Here is an 18,691-nt window from a genome sequence, read left to right as displayed (position 1 = left end):
TTGGAAAATTTACCATCATGGTTGTCATTAGTGTAGTATTCCATATATTTCTAGGATCTTCTGAACACATGAGAGGATTATACTTTCTGCCCTCCTTAGAATTATGTGTGACCATTTGATTTGCTTTGGCTAGTAAAATGAAACTGGAAGTGAACTTTGTCATTGCCAGCTGGTAGTTTTAAAAGGCAATTCACCCAGATTTCTGTCTCTAGAACAGTGATAAGCAATATTGGAGACAGCAACTGCTCTAATTACCGAGATTCTAGACAGATCGTGATAAGCCCAGAACTCACTGTTAATCTACAACTGATATGTAGTATAAGGAGAAAAATAAATATTCATTCTTTTAAGATTTTGCATGTTTGGAAGTTGTTTGTTATGCAGCATAACCTAATACAAACTGACTGATACACCCACCTTATGAGTATTGGAGGCAGAGTCAACCTCACGCTAAATAAGATGAAAATGTCAGAAGCTCCCATTCTCTGTCTCCCTTCCAGCGAAAGTGCTCTTCTGAGCTACACTTACTAGACTCTGTCCCTGAAGACTGTATGAGAAGCTGCAGATGATGTTCAAAATAAGGAAAATTTTCTCCAACAGCAGTGGCAGTACCAGGGACCAAATTTCTGATTTTCAGCCTAGAGCTAACTAACTGAACCCTGGCAGAACCCAAGCTCACCCATAAGCCAGTGAGAAAAAAATTAATATCTGTTGTTAACATCAGTGAAAATGTGAGATTGCTTGTAAATTAAATAAAATGTATACATAAAGGATAAACATAGATTCTATCCACTCTCCACCATTTGTTAAGAATTCACAAATCTACCTGGAAAATATGATTCTCCTGTATTAATTGGGACTTAATAAGGGACCCCACCAATAATACAGCTTGAAAGAAAAAAAAAATGGAAATGAAATCTTATGTAAATGATTGCTGGCTTGTGAATTGTGCAGGTGAGTATTTTCAATGGACTTAACACCATCCACTAAAGGTCACTTTGGAAATGGGAAGGGAAACACTTTTAGTTGTCACATGATTGGGGTAGGGCACAGCTGCAATTTAGTGGGACAGAGGAGGGCTGCTAGACATCCTAAGTGCAGTCCCATATCTTGAAGAATTGCCCCAGGTCATGCATGACTTTGAATGTCCCTCCAAACATTCATGTAGGTCAAAACCCTTTTCATAATTGTCTAAGCCCTGAACTCAGTTTTGCACCAAAGCACAAAGTATTTTGCAAGGTTTTAATACACACTCAACTTTTCCAGGAATGAAGTAACCGTGTAATATGAGGGAAGATTGTTCTTTTTTACAAACATGTCCAAGAATTTATCCCATTTTTAAAAATCATGCCACCATTGGCAAAGCTACTCCTAGTATTTGAGGCACTGGTAGAATGTACCTGTATCACTCTGCATCCGTAGCTGTTACACTCAAGGTAAATCTAAATTTTGATGCAAGCACTTGACTACTACATTATGTCTCTTTGTGAGTCATGGCTGAACGCTTATGTATTGAAATGCATGTTATTTTTATTATAAATTATCTCCATAAGGTTTGTTCTTATGTTACTGTTATGTCATTATATTAATTTTTTAAATGTGTGTAGCTTGATTATACTACCTATGAATTTAATTTCAGAAAAGTCCTGAGGATATTACATAATATTAACTCACAAAGGGGGCGTTAAGTTTGATAAAACGGAAGAAAACTCACATAGGCTATCTTTGCCTCTTTTGACCATGTAGAGTCAAAGGTCAGGATTGGGGCAGGGATATAAGATGTAGAAAAGTCTAGAGATGACTCCCCAGCCACACAGTGAAGCTCTTCATTGCTATGTCCCCTCCCCTCTCTCCCACCCAACACACCCCTCATCCAGATGGTTAATGTTAGCCATCAGTCACTTCATTGCCAAATATAGAAAGAAAGAACTTACAGCTGTGTTTGAGTGGAACCAAACAAGCAGTGAGCAAATTATCTTGAAACAACTGTCCTTAGGCAGAAATCACTGAACTAAATTCTTCCAACATTAAAAATATAAATATGAAACCATTCTATCTCCTGCAATATTTGACAATTCTATATACCTATTTTAAGGGAGGAAAAAGTTACTACTAAATATCACATATTCTTTGTTACATATGACACACAAGAAAGCCTTTTTGTGTGTGTTTTTCTCTAATCTTATAATCAGCACCAAAGAAGAAAATCAAAGGAATTCAAAAAAAAATTTAAATATACTAGTTGAATAAAGACCTGAACTGTTGGAATGGACACCTGTGGCAACTCTCTATTCCAGGTGCTTAAAAATCTTTGAAAATGGCACTAGCCTCTCTTCCTTCCCATGCCAATAAAACTGCTTGTCTTATCTGTCACTCTATCCCTTTTTAACTGACCAGAAGTGATAATTGTTCCAGAATTAATCTCTTGCCTTTGGACCTCTAGGCCATGTATGAACAGAATAGAGAGATACATTCTCTCCCTTATGTCCACACAGCATCCTGTTCACATTTCTAACATAATTCCTATCGTGATGTATGGGTTTATATGCTGCTTTCTTAGAATGAGTTAACCCTAAAGATGATCACATGTTATAAACAATTTTGTTTTATTTATTTACTTTTACTGGAAGTTCATATGCTACTCAGAAGCTACCTGGCTTTCTGAGATTTTTAAGAATTTTTGACTTGGCAGTAGTAATTTGAAATATCTGTCTGCTAGTAAAGGTCATACAATAGAAAAAAAATATGTTTCACTCGGCAAAAGCTTAAAAATGCAGCAAGAGATCTGAATGATAAAGAAGTCCTTTTTGTACAGACTGTCCTGAAACAATGGACTGACCATGATTTTTTAATCCAAGCCTGGACACTTATGAGAGTTAAAAAAAACAAAAAACTGCTATTATAATTATACCAGAATAACAAGTGAGGTTTGGGCCAGTCTCTGCTCCCACTTGCCTGATTGGGAAGTCCCAGACAAATTGAGACATACAATCATGCTCCCTAAAGCAGGAAGGAATAATAAAGAGAAATAAAGGTAAAGATTCCCTACCTGCAAAAGCACTGAATATGGAATCAACCCTTGACTCCTCCATGGATTTTCTTCCTTGCCCTACCAGGACAAAAGATGGACTTTCTTTAACTTTCAGCTTCTATGTTGATTTTTGGTACCTCCTCTGATTGTTGTTGTTCACTGTTAACACTTGCATTAACTAAGCAGTATTTTCAACCGTTGCTCCATCAAACATCTGCTTTAGACCCACCTAGGCTCTTTGTTAAAATGCAAGTCCCTGGGCCCGAACCTGTGTCTTAGATTTGGAGATTAGCAATCTGCACTTTAAAAGCCATCCTAAATGATTCTTAATGTACATGAAGTTTCAGAACTGTGGTATGTTAGAATTCATTTGGTTGCATGTGACAGAAAATGTAATACAAACAGGTATAAACGTAAAGGGAATTTCTCTTTATGGAATCAAGAAGGGATAAGTCTGCCTTCTGGGGCAGCTGGAGTCAGGGATCAAATTATAACATCTTTTACTCTGCTTCCTATGGGTTGGCTTGATTTTCAGAATCCACATGTAGGCCCCCAACAGCCTCAGCCTTGTCATCACAACATCTTGATGAACAAAAAACAAGTCCTAGAAGTCATTCTTTCATTGGCCTAAATTAAATCAGGTGCCTGCCTGTGAACCAAGCATGATGGCCATGGGGGTGATTTGGACTGACGTGACATGGATCTGGGTCCCATCCCCAATCAGGCAAGTGGGAGCAGAGACTGGCCCAAACCTCATAGACTGAGAGATGGGTATGAGTGGGTCCTTTAAAGAAAATTGGGATGCTGTTACTTGAAAGAAAGGGAACAGAAGCTGGACAAAAAAAACAACTAATATTCATTGCAACTGGCTTCTACTGACTGTAACTCCAAATTACAACTTACAGCCATGCAACAAAACTGAGAACATTCTTCCTGGTTTGCAAAACTAGAAAAGCAAGCCAAATGAGAGGCAAATCTAGTGAGAGATTGACATAACATTCGTGTTCCTGATTCCTTAGGTGTTTGCTTTTAGAGGCAGTTTCAACACCAAAGAAACACATTGCTGGGGATTGTTAAAGCTGGGGGAGAGGGCGCTCGGGTGGCTTAGTGGGTTAAACGACCTACTCTTGGTTTCAGCTCAGGTCATGATCTCAGGGTCATGATCTCAGGGTCCTGAAATTGAGCCCTGCTTAGGAGTCTGCGCTCAGCTCAGTCTGCTTGAGATTCTTTCCCTTCCGTCTTCCTCCCCCCCACCGCCTTCTCACTCTCCCCCCTCCCATTCTCTCTCTCTCTCAGAAATAAATAAATAAATAAATAAATAAATAAATAAATAAATCTTTTTTAAAAATTGGGGGAGGAGAGGGTAGGCTACAGAACATAGCAAGTATACAGATTAGTAGTAACCAAACAGCAAACAATTTTAACCTCTTCCTGATCATTACTTTCCTTGAGAATGGAGCTAGCCACAATTCATTGGCATTCTCAGATAAGGCAGACAGCGTGCATGCATCCTTTCATCATTCATTGGCTTGTTTAATCACTCAATAAACTTTTATTGAAATTCTCCTGAGTGCTAGAAACTGGGCAATGGATGGTGAGAGAACAGGAAGAAAAATAAAAGTAGGTATCCAATTCTAAGGTGACTTGCCATGGTGGGAAGATGGATACAGAAACAACCAGGTATAATAGCAGTATTAATATTCAGTTAAATATTAATCCATTTGAAATAGACATACATTCCTGTGCGTATTCTGACTCAGCAAATCAAGGAAGACTGCATAGAGGAAGTGGCATTTGAAAAATGCTTTGAGGATGAGTAAGCTTCAAACAAGGGTTCTGTGCAGATTCTAAAATTATTATTGCCCTATAGTTCTTTATAGTTTTGTTTCAAGCTTTTGCAGATAAAAAATATCATTCTACTTCCATTTCCTTCCCACAAGCTTTTGTTGAACATCTGCAATGTGCCAAGTACAGTGCTAGGCCCAAGGAGCATAGTGATAAATGAGCTTAATTCCTGATCTTGAGGCATTTAACGGGGCGGTCAACTAGACCAACACACAAAAAGGTGCTTTGGGTACAATGTATGTGTCAGCACGCATGGATATGCAAGGTCAGAATGTGTGCTCTAACTGGTCACTTGTCACTGGTCTAAGTGTCTGTCCTCTTGGTTGGGACCAGAACACAATACCAACATCTCCAAAGTAACTGCTTGACATTCCGATGAAAAGGTGCCCCTCTGGGGGAGGGAATGGGGGTGGGTAGGGGCAGAGAACTTGCCTGCCCAAGCATTGCTACAGTTCACTGTTTTGCCTCAGTAAAAAATATTGCAGCAACACAACTTTGTGGTCAGGTGTGGGATTACTTCCTCTTTGTATTTTTGCAAAACATTCAAGAGAGCCAGTTTCACCAGGATAAGGGTAAACACCACTTGATTTTCTTTCTTTCTTTTTTTTTAACTCTGAAGATCATAGAAGACTATAAATTTAAAGGAAATAAATGCATTAACTTGTTTCTTGTTATTTTTTTTTTAAATAGCAAGTTAGGGGCGCCTGAGTGGCTCAGTTAGTTAAGCCTCTGCCTTTGGCTCAGGTCATGATCCCAGGGTCCAGACTCCCTGCTCAGCGGGGAGTCTGCTTCTCCCCCTCCCTCCTGCTCCTGCTCTCTCTCTTGCTATCTCTCTCTCTCTCTCATATAAATAAATAAAATCTTTTAAAAATTAATTAATTAATTAATTAACAACTTAAAATAATGAAGAGCTAGGGGTTTGGAATGAGACCAGGAGTTGTAAATTAAACCTGACACTATTACCAGAATGTTGGGAACTAGACACATCTCTGATTCTCCTTCCTCACATAGAAATGGGAATATAAAAGCTACTTCCCATGTTTGTAATGAGGATTAAACTCAATAGAATAAGTCTTACATGTTTCGCCAATCATAATTGATATACAAATGTCAGGTGTTTCCTGATGTTTCTTTCTCACCAGTCACAGGGACACATATTTTTAGTCATTGTAATCTCTGAGGGTGGTCTCAGTAGCACTCACTGTGATTCCATGAAAATACACATCTGAGGACTTACTTTGCAACAGCCTTGTATCTGCTGCTGTAGATTACAGAGACCAACAGAACCCGGTTCTTGCCACCAAGAATGCAGGCTCCTACTTAGACTTTATGATAGGGTTTTCATGAGCTAATCGGTCTCTTTCCATTCCCCTCCTCTGCCTGACCCCCACCCCATGTCTCAGTCTGTCTCTCTCCATTTCAATCTCTTAAAAAAATTATTCCCAATGTCATTCAGATATGAACCCTGAGCAAATGGTAAGGACATATCTAGAGCATTTTTGAGACAGGAATTCTAGCTGCAAGAAATCTTACATAAATCCTAAAAAAAACCACACATTACTGAATTCATTTATGAGTTCTAACAGTTTTTTTAAGAATCTTTAGGGTTTTCTATATATAAGATCATGTCATCTGCAAATGGATAATTTTACTTCTTCCTTTCTGATTTGAATACCTTTTATTTATTTGTCTTGCTAGTTGCTCTGGGTAGGACTTCCAGTGGTGAGAGCGGGCTTAAATTTACGGCTCACCCTTTCCCTTTCTGCATACATAACCTCCGTTAATAGTGGAGAATTGAACCTTCCTTGGGACATCCTTTTAAAAACACTGATTTCTAGCATGCAGGATAAAGGTGCTAAAGTCAGTTCTGCCTAGCTTTTAATTCAGTTATTCATTGATTCTACAAATATTAATGGATAACCTATTATATGGCAGGCAGTATTCTCGATACTGGGTCTACAGTAATGAAGAAAAGTGACCAAATCCTCCGCCTTCATCAAGCTTACAGTCTGCTGAGGAATATATTTATCACTACAAAAAAATAAATGCTGTGGTATGTGATATAGTCAGAAGTACTAAGGAGAAGAATAAAGCAGGGGGGAAGAATAAGGAGATTGTGTGGAAGGCAATTTAGTGAGTGACCAAAGCAGCTGAGTCGAGAGCTAAGGGACGTGAGGAAGAACACTCTGTGACTATCAGGGGGATATTCTGGGCAGAGAGAAGAGTGAGCACAAAGATCCTGGGGCAAGCACAAGTCTGACGTTTAAGGAATAGCAAGGAAAAAGTGGGTCTGAGGAGAGAGGAGCAAAGGGGAAACTGGCATTCTGGCTCTGACACTTTGTAGTGTTGAGAGAATTATGTAAACTCCCTAACCCTCCATCCTGCATGTGGGTAATAATTCCTAGGGCTGCGTGAGTTTTAAACAAGATTGCACACATACAGTGTTTCGTACAGTGCCTGGTTCGTAGGGAATGCTCAAACATGTTTGAAGTGATCGCTATTGCTTACAGTTGAAAATCCAAGCTTAGAATCGTAGCTCTACCAGCTCACCCTTTACTGGCTCTGTGACTTTAGGCAAAGTATTGAACTCTCTGTGCCTCAGTTTTCTCACCTGTAAAATGAGGATAATAACAGAGCCTCCCTCATGCAGTGGGTATGAGGATTAAATGTGCTAATATATATAAAGGAAGTAAAACAGTGCCTGGCAAATAGTAAGGGCTCCATAAAGTGAGTAATGACTATGATCATTAATGAGGTCCCAATATGTTCCGGATCAGTAAAGGAATAGACCAGAAAGTAAAGTCTTTTTGATGTCAGCCTTTTGGGAAAGGGGATTTGTGGACATAGGCAGAGCACAGGGTCTTTGAGGAAGTCAGAAGGATTTTCTTGTCCTTCCTCCTCTAGAAAACATGAGCCAGGGCTGGAAGGAAGAGGATGAAAATAGAAAGAATAGGAGAAACAGGAAAAGGATGAGAAGGGGGAGAGTTATGGATTACAAGAAAGAGGGTACCAGACTCCCAGAACAGCTGTAGAGCAGAATGGCTATCTGGTAAGTGTAGGCAGATGTGACCAGACACAGTCTGGAATAAATGTGCCTCTATTCTAAGGATGGCACTAAGGCAGCAAAAGATCCTGACAAAATAGATGGCAAAAACAAATGGCCCAGAAAGTAATATGTGTTAGGACTATGTATTAGTCACTCTATCGTTGTGTAAGAATGACCCCAAAACTTGGTGCCTTAAAGCACCATTTATTATCACATAATTTCTATGGGTCAGAAATGTGGACAATGCTGAGCTGACTTCTCTGCTTGAGGGTGTTCACGGGCTGCAAACAAAGTGTTAGCTGGAGATACAGTCATCTCAAGGCTCAACTGGAGAAAGATCCACTTCTAAGCTCACTCACGTGGCTGTTGGCTGGATTCCCAGCATTGGACTGAGGGCTTCAGTGCTTCCCTGGCATTTGAGACAACCCCTCAGATTCTTGTTTGTGTGCTTCTGCAACATGACCACTTGTTTCATCAAATTGTGTAAGCCTAGAAGGTAATAGAGAGGCCAACAAGACAGAAGCCAGGTCTTTTGTAACCTAATCATGGGAGTGACAACCCATCACTTGTGTCATATCTATGCAGGAGAAGCAAGTTACTTGCTTCAGCCCACACTGAAGCGGAGGGGATCCCACAAAGATCTTTGAGGGCCATCTTTGCAAGCTGTCTACCACAGACTAGATGCACTCTCCCCCAACAGCTTCTGCTGCTAGGGGCATGTTCTACAGAAGATCCAGCCTGTGGCATGACCTCAGGGAGAAAGGGAGCCTCAAGAAAGAATGAGATTGACTTTTCTGCCAGGCTGACCCACTGGGGCTTCAGAAGAAAAACTGATCTACAGAAAACAAACAAAGAACACATCTTGCACATCTGAGCTGATGATTCACTTATTTCTCATTTCTTTTATCTCATGTCATTCCCCAAGGCATTCTGCAAAATGTATATTATTACTCATAATTGAAAGAACTGCAGCTCAAAGAGGTTAAGTCACAAATCCAAGGTTACAGCTGGTAGGCAGACAGAGTTTGAATCTCAGCCTGTGTAACTCCAAAACCCACACCCTTTCCATATCCATCGCACCTTAGTGTGGCTAGAATGTATTTTTTTTTAATCATTTACAATAGCAGAGATTTTTAGGAACCCGCTGACAGGAAATTCTTTGAGCCCAGCTAAAATATAAGCATAAAATGTAAAGTGCCACCCATAGAGTTTCCTGTAAAGCTCAACCTTTGGTGAATCAGCATATTGCCGCTACACACATTTTCACAAAATCCAGTTCCTGGTATTGAAGAGTATTCTGAATTTCATAGCATCAGTGCATTATCACCAATAAATTTAATTGATTTGGACAGAGCACAACTATGCACTACTATACTGAAAAGGCCCAGAGGATGACAAGCAAGAAGTGTTGCTTCTCCAGAAGTTCTTCTTACGTCCTCGCAGTGAGGGTGATGAGGTAGCTCAGAAAAACATCCCTCGAGTGACCGTGATGTATCCAGCTGGCCCAATTTGTGTGCTCCACATCCCCTGCCGCTGGTCCAGGAAACTATTTCGAGTCTTCACCATACTCCTGGGTGTGAATGCCACTGATGAGAGCCCAACAGGAAGTGTGACCTCATCCTGCCTCTCAGTCTCTGGTTATGCAGGCTGATTTTGAAAGAAAACAAGAGCAGTTATAAAGCTGACTTCCTCAAGAACTGCATGCCCTTTTATTCTAGGAAAGAGCCAAACGAACAAGAGGCCACTGAAGATAAAACTCTGCAAACTCCTGCACACAGTGATGTGTGCATACCTCTGTTAGAAGGACGGAATGGATTTCCCTTTATTACAAGACTTCTCGGCACCTGTTGACACTCTGACATTATTTTCAGCTGAAGAACCGCTAAGTCCTGGATTTCTCCACTGTCGCCCAGAGGAAACTTTGCACGTCAGTAATTCTTCTATTTATCAATAGGAAGGAGAAACTGGGAAGTCCCTTTAGAAGGAACATGTATGGACAGATTATTTTGCAGAATGGATGTGTTACTTTGATGGGACTGATAGACAGAATCTGTTTCTGGAAAAGATTTAGAGCTGTTACTGAAGGTTTTTTCAGTGTTACTAATACTCGATTAACTGTTAGCGTACTGCCTATAGCTTGATACAAATATCTGTAAGATATAGCAGTAAAACCTTGCTTTCTGCCACAGGACTTGTTGGTTTAAAATTAAACTTAAAGCTTGGGGAAAGCTAACATGGTATAATTTGGGCTGCACACTTCAGATGATATTGATCAAAAATCAAAAGGACAGTGGCAAACTATTATATTATGGTGCAAACAATATTATTTTATATTCCAAACAAAAATCTATGAATGTGTGCCTTGATTTAGAGATCTTCCAAGGAATGCCAGAAAGTTCTCCTGACTTCTCTAGAGGTCTCTATAAGCTAGGATCTCTATTTTTCTAAAAGGTGTTGCATCTAATTTATTGAAAGAATCAGTTTTGGAGCTGTAGGATTATCCTGGTTTGATTTAATGTATGACAGCTACAAAAACAATCCATTACTAGTTATCACATTTTAAAAATGTGGAGAGGTGGTAAATCAGAAAAGAATTTAGTCCTACCTTGCAAGGTTATTAGGATAGCGATGTGTAAAAAAAGTGTCATAGTCTACAGCAGGTAGATCTATGTGATGAGTGGTACATGATCAAAGTCTACATAATTTACACACTTGGATATATTTTAAATTTGTAATTGAGAAAGTAAATTTATATGTTCATGAGAACTGCAATTTGAAATCTGCCTGGTGGTAGGCTATTTTTACTGAAACATTGCTTGTGCTACTTGGGAATGTCCAGGCTGACAGCATCTACTAAAGACTGTCAGCCTTCACTATGACTACCTCTCAATGGTTCGAGGTGTTGCACAAAAGACCAACACCAATCCCCAGGTATTGCTTGAAACTTGATGAAGAGGGCGATGTGTGTTAGATGACAAAACTACAAATACACTTATTTAGAGGGCTCTGCAACCCAATCTTTTTTTTCTGATTTCTTAATCAAATAATTCGCTTGCATTGTTTATTTTGATGACAAATCAATCACGTAAATCTAGCTTTCCCAAATAAAATGTTGTTCTTATTTACAGAACAAGATTATTTGGATGCACTCAGCCAGACAATGGGAAATAATACAAAATCGTACACGCAGACACAACCTCGGTGGTCACTCATTCCAGTCTCCTCCTTCAGTCCTAAATCTCTGTGTCATTCAGTAAACAAGTCTGACTGGTGCAATTAGTAGATGCCATCTGTTTTGGCATCATTTTTCTATTTTTAATATATAATCCACCTTCTTTTCATGGCTCTTTCAGAAAATCTGTGAAGTTTGAACAAGCAGCCTTCCCAAGATGTACCGAATATCTCAACTGATGTCAACACCAGTGGCAAGTAAATGTAGGAGAACTGCTATGCGCAATTATCTTTTGAACGATTAGACTTCTTTTAGCAATTTCCTTGCTTTGATTTTGCTGATACTCATACCATTAACCATCTGTCAGTAGCTTGTGCTTCGTAAGTGCCAGTGTTCACTTTGGCAATGATTTTGACTTCATTTCTTTCCTTGAGAGAAATGTGGTATTTGTCTTTTTAGTAGAAAAAAAATCACTGGTTTTTTAGATGCCTGTGCATAAATGTGAAAGGAGATTGTTTATCAGCTACTATTAAGATGCAAAACTGTCTATAAAAAATACTGAATGATTTTGATAGCTACTTGCAGGAAGTAAGGGCGTTGTTAAAATGGTAGTGGTTTCAAGTTTCTTCCTTCCTCTTGTCATTTTCTCCCCAAGTCCTGCTTCTAACCCCTCCCCCACACACACACACCTACAATTTACTCCTTACAAATCAACCAGCCCAATCTGAAAGACTAAACTTTATCTTAGATATTAATCGTCCACAGTGGAATCAAGTTTCACTGAGCCTATTATAAGTGTTAACACATTACTGTATAAAATCCTGCTTTAGAGTTTAGAATATTAACTAGCTGCACTTTCCCCAACTGAAATCTGTTGCTATGCCTTTGGTTAAAGTGGATTGAATGGATGGATGATTTTTTTTCATTAAGAATATTCACAGGCTTCATACATTGGAAAATCATTTATATAAAACAAAACAAAACTTAATTTATTTTCCTCCACTAATGTCTTCTGCTCGTTATTTTACAATAGAAGTGCCTTAAAATGCCCTAATGAGAGACAGTCTAGGCAGATGATTGAGTTCTTCAAATTACTGAGTAAGCTAAAATAACTAGCACATTGGGTCATTGATTTTGGTTTTCTACAGCTTCACACAAGATGCTTTCTTCCTCCTTTTCACGATGAGTCAGTTTGATGCTAATAGTTTATTATTGCCTCATCCTCCACTAAGAAACCTCTAAAGGAATGTTGAGTGAGAGAAGAAACAGAAGATAGAAGCCCGTAGATTATTTCTGGCTCCCCATAAAGGCCTGGTGACAAGTCGTGTTAGTCCTGATTCACTGGATGGCTACACCAGTTGGAATCTCTGCTGAGCCTGGAGCTATTCATACCTTCTTTGACGCCTTCATTAAATGCAGTCATGCATGCTGGGGAGGTGGGATAAATTCGTACTTCTCTCCTGTTTGCTGATGCAGGTTCTTCTGGCTCTGAGAGAAGACATACTGGAGAGCCATCTCCCACATGTGTTTTCCCAAGGTATTCCATGGGACTTTTCTCAAGATAAATCAATCATGTTTCTTCCTATGTGTCTTACTTTGTTGTACTCCTGGTTTAAAAATATTAGTTTTAGCTATCATCCAATTTTGGTATGGGCATAAATCTTTAGTCCCATGTACATACAAAATGAAAACTTTTCTAGCCTAATAATGGAATTTGAGGGGGTGGCTGTGAGTGTGGGAGCAAATGTGAGTTGTTTGGAGAGTGGAGAAACTGCTGGGTGCTGATGAACAGTTACTTTTTCTCAAATTGATATTCTCCTAAATATGCTTTACTATCTTGCTTTATAAGAGCAACAAGATTCTACACCAATGCCCAAGCTGGCCAAATTCTGTTCTCCATAAAAACACGTAGAGTCTACCATTTTGTTCAAGTTCTACAATGAAGTCTCTTCTTTTCCTTCTTCCTTCTTTTTTTTTTTTTTTTTTTTCTGTCTCTTCTCTCTTATTCCTTATGCGGGTCTCATTGATGTTTTCTCTAGCATTTTGTAAAATGTGCCAATGGTATAAAGGAATCATGCATTGGTGTTAGAACCTGCCCTTATTTGTAAATTCTAGGCCTCTTGCTACTATCAGATGAATCAGCCAAGGATGAACAAGAAGGCCATGAGGAACGAGCACATGCTTTAGAGTCAGATAGACCGGAGCTCAAATCCTAGCTCTGTCATTCATCAGCTATTATAAAATGTCCAAGTTATTTGTCCTTCTGCATCTCATGTTTTTTTTTTCCCCCTACAGTCCAATGAAGATTACAATACTTAGCTTTTGGGGAGGTTTGTGAAAAGTAGATAGAGCATGAAGTACGAGCCAGGCTCATAGTAAGCTTTTAATAAATAATATCCATTTAAAATAGCATTTTACTAACTTTAGTGCATGTATTAATTGTGTACAGGTTTCTACATTTAAAACTTTATCAGAGGGCTCAGTCGGTTAAGTGTCTGCATTTGGCTCTGGTCATGATCCTGGGCTCCTTACTCAGTGGGGAGTCTGCCTCTCCCTCTTCCTCTGACCCTCCCACCCCAGTTTGTGCTCTCTCTCCCAAATAAATAAATAAAATCTTTAAAAAATTAAATAAAACTTTATCAGAAATTCAGTAGAGCTTGTGGCATGAGGTGGCCTTTCAATCACACAGGCATATGATTGTTTATCAAACCTAAGGCACATAGAGATTTTTCCAACTGAATAGGAGATTTCCCTGGATACCAAATCACAAACTGCAAGGTCGTTTGTACAGCTGACCTAGAGGGAAATTGGCAAAGGCCAAAAAGATCTCTTTGACTGCATGTTCACCCTATACTTCATCTGTGTCTGGTGGCTGCATAGTTGTAATTTATCAATCACAGGGAAAGAGTAAAGATACTGCAATTGGAGGGCTATTCAAAGAAAGGGGGTGGAGACTATAAGCTTCCAACATCCCAGATAGGCTGTTTTGCAATTTTTCCATCCAAGAAAATGGATTAATGTCAAAGATGTAGTTGCATCATATGGTGAATAGACTGATTAACCATAATGTTTTTATCAACATGTTTAAAACAGAAAGAGGCACTAAATACCCTGTCGTTTAATGCTCTCACTAGTGAGAAGATGAAGCCCAGATTAAGAGTGACATTCTTAGGGCGGCAGAAGTAACTGGTAGCCATGAATGCAAAGAGGTATTTTCCTTCACAGTGGCTAGAAATGTGGTTTTTGTGGGACTGGATGTAGTGGTTAGAGATGTAAAGGACTTTCCTTCTTCCCTCTTTAGTTTTGCCTATGATTTCCTAGATGGTGACACTTCCTTCGAATGCTGCTCTGTAGATCTCCTGACAGCCTCCCACTTTGCCTGTCGCCGAAGTCCCAGACTCCTCTCCAATGGCTACTACACTTGGACAGAAGACAGTTTCCTTTGTGACAAAGATGGCAACATAACTCTGAGCCCACCTCAGACCAGTGTTCTTTACAAGGAGAATTTAGTTAGGTAAGTAGAAGATATTACATAAAAGAATCTGAAGTCCAATCCACCCACTAGTTATTCATTCATTCATTTGCTCATTTAGCAGTGATTTCTAAGAGCCCATTACTGCTCCAGACTGTGGCAGCACAAAGACTAACATGGGGCAAGGACAGCTGACATGAAAACAAACAAACGTGATGAAGCAATATGGGTGTGTGGGTAGAGGTCTGAACAGAATGCAGTAGGGAAAAGGAAAGGAAGCCTATTTCATTTGGGGAAACAGGTTAAAACAAGATTCCTAGAGATAATGAAGATTGATTTGAGTCTTCACAGATGTAGGATGTTAGCTAAAATGGAAGTAGCAAAGGAGACTTCCAGAGAGGGAATGGGCATGGGGCGCTGGGAGACCCTGTGCCATTTGGGAAATGGCAGGTGGTTTGGCAGAGATACAACTCAGGGTGGAAGGGACAGGAGAAAAGACTGAGCAGATACAGACTGAACAGAGAAGCTTCAAGTCCAGCTGAGGGCATTGATTTTTGTTCCGAAGGTAGAGAGGAGCCATTGACAAATGACAAACGACCAGATTTATCCTTAGCACATTAATACTGATTACAATGTAGAGGATGGGTTGCTGGGAGTGTGGATGGGTGAGTAGTCAAAATCTTTCAGAAATGCAAATCAAATTATGTCATCACCATGCCCCTCCCTTGACATACCCAGTGGATTCCCTTTGCTCTAACATCAAATTCCAACTCTTCACATAATGTACAATAATGGAGAACCATTCAAGATTCTTTATTCCCTGCCTTAATTTTACCTCTTCCAGCCTCATTTCCTAGCATGGCCCAATATGAGACTGACTTGTTCTTCAATGAATAGGACAGATCATCCTATGCAGTTCAGTGGTCACCTATCCTCAGAAGCCTTTCTTGACTCCTGATCAGCAATGCCCTTCCTGGTGCTCTCAGATCAGCCTTCAGTTAATTCCGTCAGAGCACACATCCCCTACATAGCATGGTAATGCAGAGCAGAGACTATGCCAGCCTGGGTTTGCATCCCAGTTATGACACTTACTAGATGTATGACCTCAGCCATCCTGCCAGCCTGCCTGGGTTTGCATCCCAGTTATGACACTTACTAGATGTATGACCTCAGCCAAGTTACTTAACCTTTTGTGCCTCAGTCTCCTGATCTGAAAAATGGGGTCACAATAGTACTTCCCTCATGGGGCTGTTCCAAGGATAATGTGTTACTTTATGTAAACCACAAGGAAAGACATCTGGTGTGGGATAAGCTCTGTGAAGTCATTAGCTTCATCTGCATAGTTCTTGTCTCTTTCCTGTACTGATTTGTGAACTTTTTGTACCAAAGGTTTTATTTTGTATCTCAGTATCTTTGATATTGATCCAGGCACCTGGAACACACAGAAATTTAAGGAACTTCTGTGGGATTAACAGAGGGAACAAATGAAATGAGCTTTGCGGATCTGAATTACAAAGATGTGTTCTATGCATCAAATCACTTCCACTAAATTCTTGGTTTTGAACCAAAGGTGGCTGCTATTCATTATGCATCATGCTACTTTCACTTCTCTCCAGAATATTTAGAAAGAAAAAGAAAATCCGCCGTTCCTTTTCTAATCTCTTCAACCTCGGTGCCTCTAAATCCTGGCTGCATGGAAACATCTTTGGTGATGTTGACTCTTCCCTAAGTGAGGACACCTGGTTAGAGGGGGTCAGGAGGCTGGACATGTACCATTGCAATGAAATTGGTGAGTTTGAATCTCCTTTTCCACAGTGAAATATCATTCACAAATAGGCAGTAGCAACCATGTGGTCCTGGACCAATTGCATAGAAAGGATGGGCCACATTTTTAAAAATCACCTAAAGTTCTCTCCACACTACTTATATGATCCAACTACATATGTATTCATGTCATGTGTTATGCAAAATAGCCTAATTTAAATGTGTAAATTATTAAGCTGATAATACCTGAAAAATGTATTTGTACATCTTCAATATGCCTTCTCTATATGGGCTATAGATGGAGAAAAGACACTGAAGTTGGGGTCCAAGTCCCAAGTCCAAGTCCCAAGTAACTGAGATAGTTACTTAATTTGGCTATGTCTCAATTTCCTTATTTTAAAAACAAGATACATATGCAGAGTATAATAATATATATATTCCTGTTGAAATACATGCTATATATATTAGATATACATGTATATCATATATATATATACACGTATACATATTAAATATACATGATATTGTTTAAATATATTATGCAATACACATAATACAATATTAATATATGTAAATATGTGTGTATAGATACACATATGCGTACATAAACACAATGATGTGGACTCAAAGTATATCTTAAAGATTAAATGGGACATGAATGTCAAGCATAGTTCAATCCCTGGTACTCAGTGATTTGTAGTTACAATTATTTTTATTACTAGAATGGAAACAATGGATATTTATTGGGCACCTACCATCTGCCAGGCAGTGTGCTAGGTCTGGGGACACAAGAGTAAATACAAATAACATAACCCCAGCCTTTAGTTTGCTGGGGCAGTGGGGTGAGGTTCAGATCTTTGTCAAATAATTGCACAAATAAATATAAAATAATTATGGTAAATGCCATGGAGAAAAAGTGTATGATGTAACGGGAGATTTTACCCAATCAGAAACTCAGGAAAGTTGTCCCCATGGAAGTGGCATTTGAGCTGTTTTCTACAAATTGGGAAGGGCTTCGATGGGCAAAGGGGGAAGGTAACAGCGTTCTGGACTCAAGAGACAAAATGGCTAGGTCTGAGGAATCTAGGGAGTAGGTTTGCTAGGTGAGGGAAGACCACATGCATGGTTTGGAGCATGTTGAGTTTAAGTTCCTTTGGGACATAAGGGGCAAGTCAATCTGGAGCTCCAAGGGACAGTGTGAGATAAAACTACACATCCATGAGTCGCCTCACTCTAGGTGGCCCCTGAAGCCATGGAATGGGTAAGAAAGATTAGGAAGAGGGTAGAGTTGGCAAAGAGGGAGTCTAGAAGGGAGTCTTTTGAATGGGTTAATAGGACAGGATTAGCCTGCAAAAGGGATTAAGAGGAGGCATCCAGAGAGGTGAGAGGAAAACTAAGTGTTGTGAAATGAGAATCAAAGGAAAATAGTGCTTCCAGAAGGATGGGCCAGTCATCAGTGCAAATCATGCCCAGGGGTTAAGCAAGATGACAACCGGTTTCGTTGATCTGGAAGTTATTGGTGGTGGAGTGATGGAGGCAGAAGAGAACTAGGAGGGATGCCTAGGTGTCTCAGTTGGTGAAGCGCCTGCCTTTGGCTCAGGTCATGATTCCAGGGTCCTGGAATCTAGCCCTGCATCGGGTTCCCTGCTCAGGGAGGAGTCTGCTTCTCCCTCCCCTGCACCCCCACCCCGCTTGTATTCTCTCTCACTCTCCCTCTCTCAAATAAATAAATAAAACCTTTAAAAAAAGAGAGAGAGAACCAGAGGGTAGAGGATGAAGAGTGTGGGAGGTAAGGAAATAGAGGCATGGGGTATTGAGGACCCTTCAAGATGTCTTCTGAAAAGGGAAGGAGAAAGACTTGGTCCCTCATACACACATATTCCACTCTGGTCACACTCATCCACTCTCAGTTTCCTGAATGGACCATGTTCTTCCACACTTCTGTAGCTGTGCTCATGATGTTCACTCTTCTGGAATTCATTCATTCATTCATTCACTTGGAAGATTTTATTGAGGGCCAGCTATGTACCAGGCACCATTCTACACACTGGAACATAGTGGCAAACAAACTTGTTCTCATGGAACTTGCATCCCTGTGCGGGGAGACAGACAATACATAAGTTACATAGCATGTTAAAAGTGGTAAGTGGTGTGGGGACCAATAGAGGAAGAAGAGATGGGGATTGCAGGTTTAAGTAGGGTGATTAAGATGGCCTCATGAGAATGACTTCTGAGCATTGACTTAAAAGTGGGACTAAAGCATCTAGGAGAGGAACAATCCAGGCAAAGGAAATGCCTTTAGAAATGCCAAAGGTTCTGGACTAGGAGCATCCCAGGGCTGAGTATAAGGGGGAGGAGAGA

General features: G+C 39.9%; 1 protein-coding gene across 2 annotated transcripts in view; it reads left to right on the top strand.

The window, feature by feature from the left end:
- The first annotated feature begins 9,608 nt into the window (after nucleotides 1-9,608).
- Nucleotides 9,609-18,691, top strand: part of TMEM71 (transmembrane protein 71) — a 31,424-nt gene continuing 22,341 nt past the window's right edge. For both annotated transcript variants that reach the window (XM_032416074.1, XM_032416073.1), the window contains exons 1-5: nucleotides 9,609-9,849; nucleotides 11,276-11,357; nucleotides 12,571-12,631; nucleotides 14,396-14,608; nucleotides 16,183-16,355. In XM_032416074.1, coding sequence (XP_032271965.1) covers nucleotides 11,312-11,357; nucleotides 12,571-12,631; nucleotides 14,396-14,608; nucleotides 16,183-16,355 — 493 coding nt within the window. In that variant the 5' untranslated portion in view covers nucleotides 9,609-9,849; nucleotides 11,276-11,311. The remainder of the gene's footprint in view (nucleotides 9,850-11,275; nucleotides 11,358-12,570; nucleotides 12,632-14,395; nucleotides 14,609-16,182; nucleotides 16,356-18,691) is intronic.

The sequence above is a fragment of the Phoca vitulina genome, unplaced genomic scaffold, assembly GCF_004348235.1.
Source record: "Phoca vitulina isolate PV1807 unplaced genomic scaffold, GSC_HSeal_1.0 scaffold18, whole genome shotgun sequence".
Lineage (NCBI taxonomy): Eukaryota > Metazoa > Chordata > Mammalia > Carnivora > Phocidae > Phoca > Phoca vitulina.
This window is presented reverse-complemented; position numbering and strand designations above follow the sequence as displayed.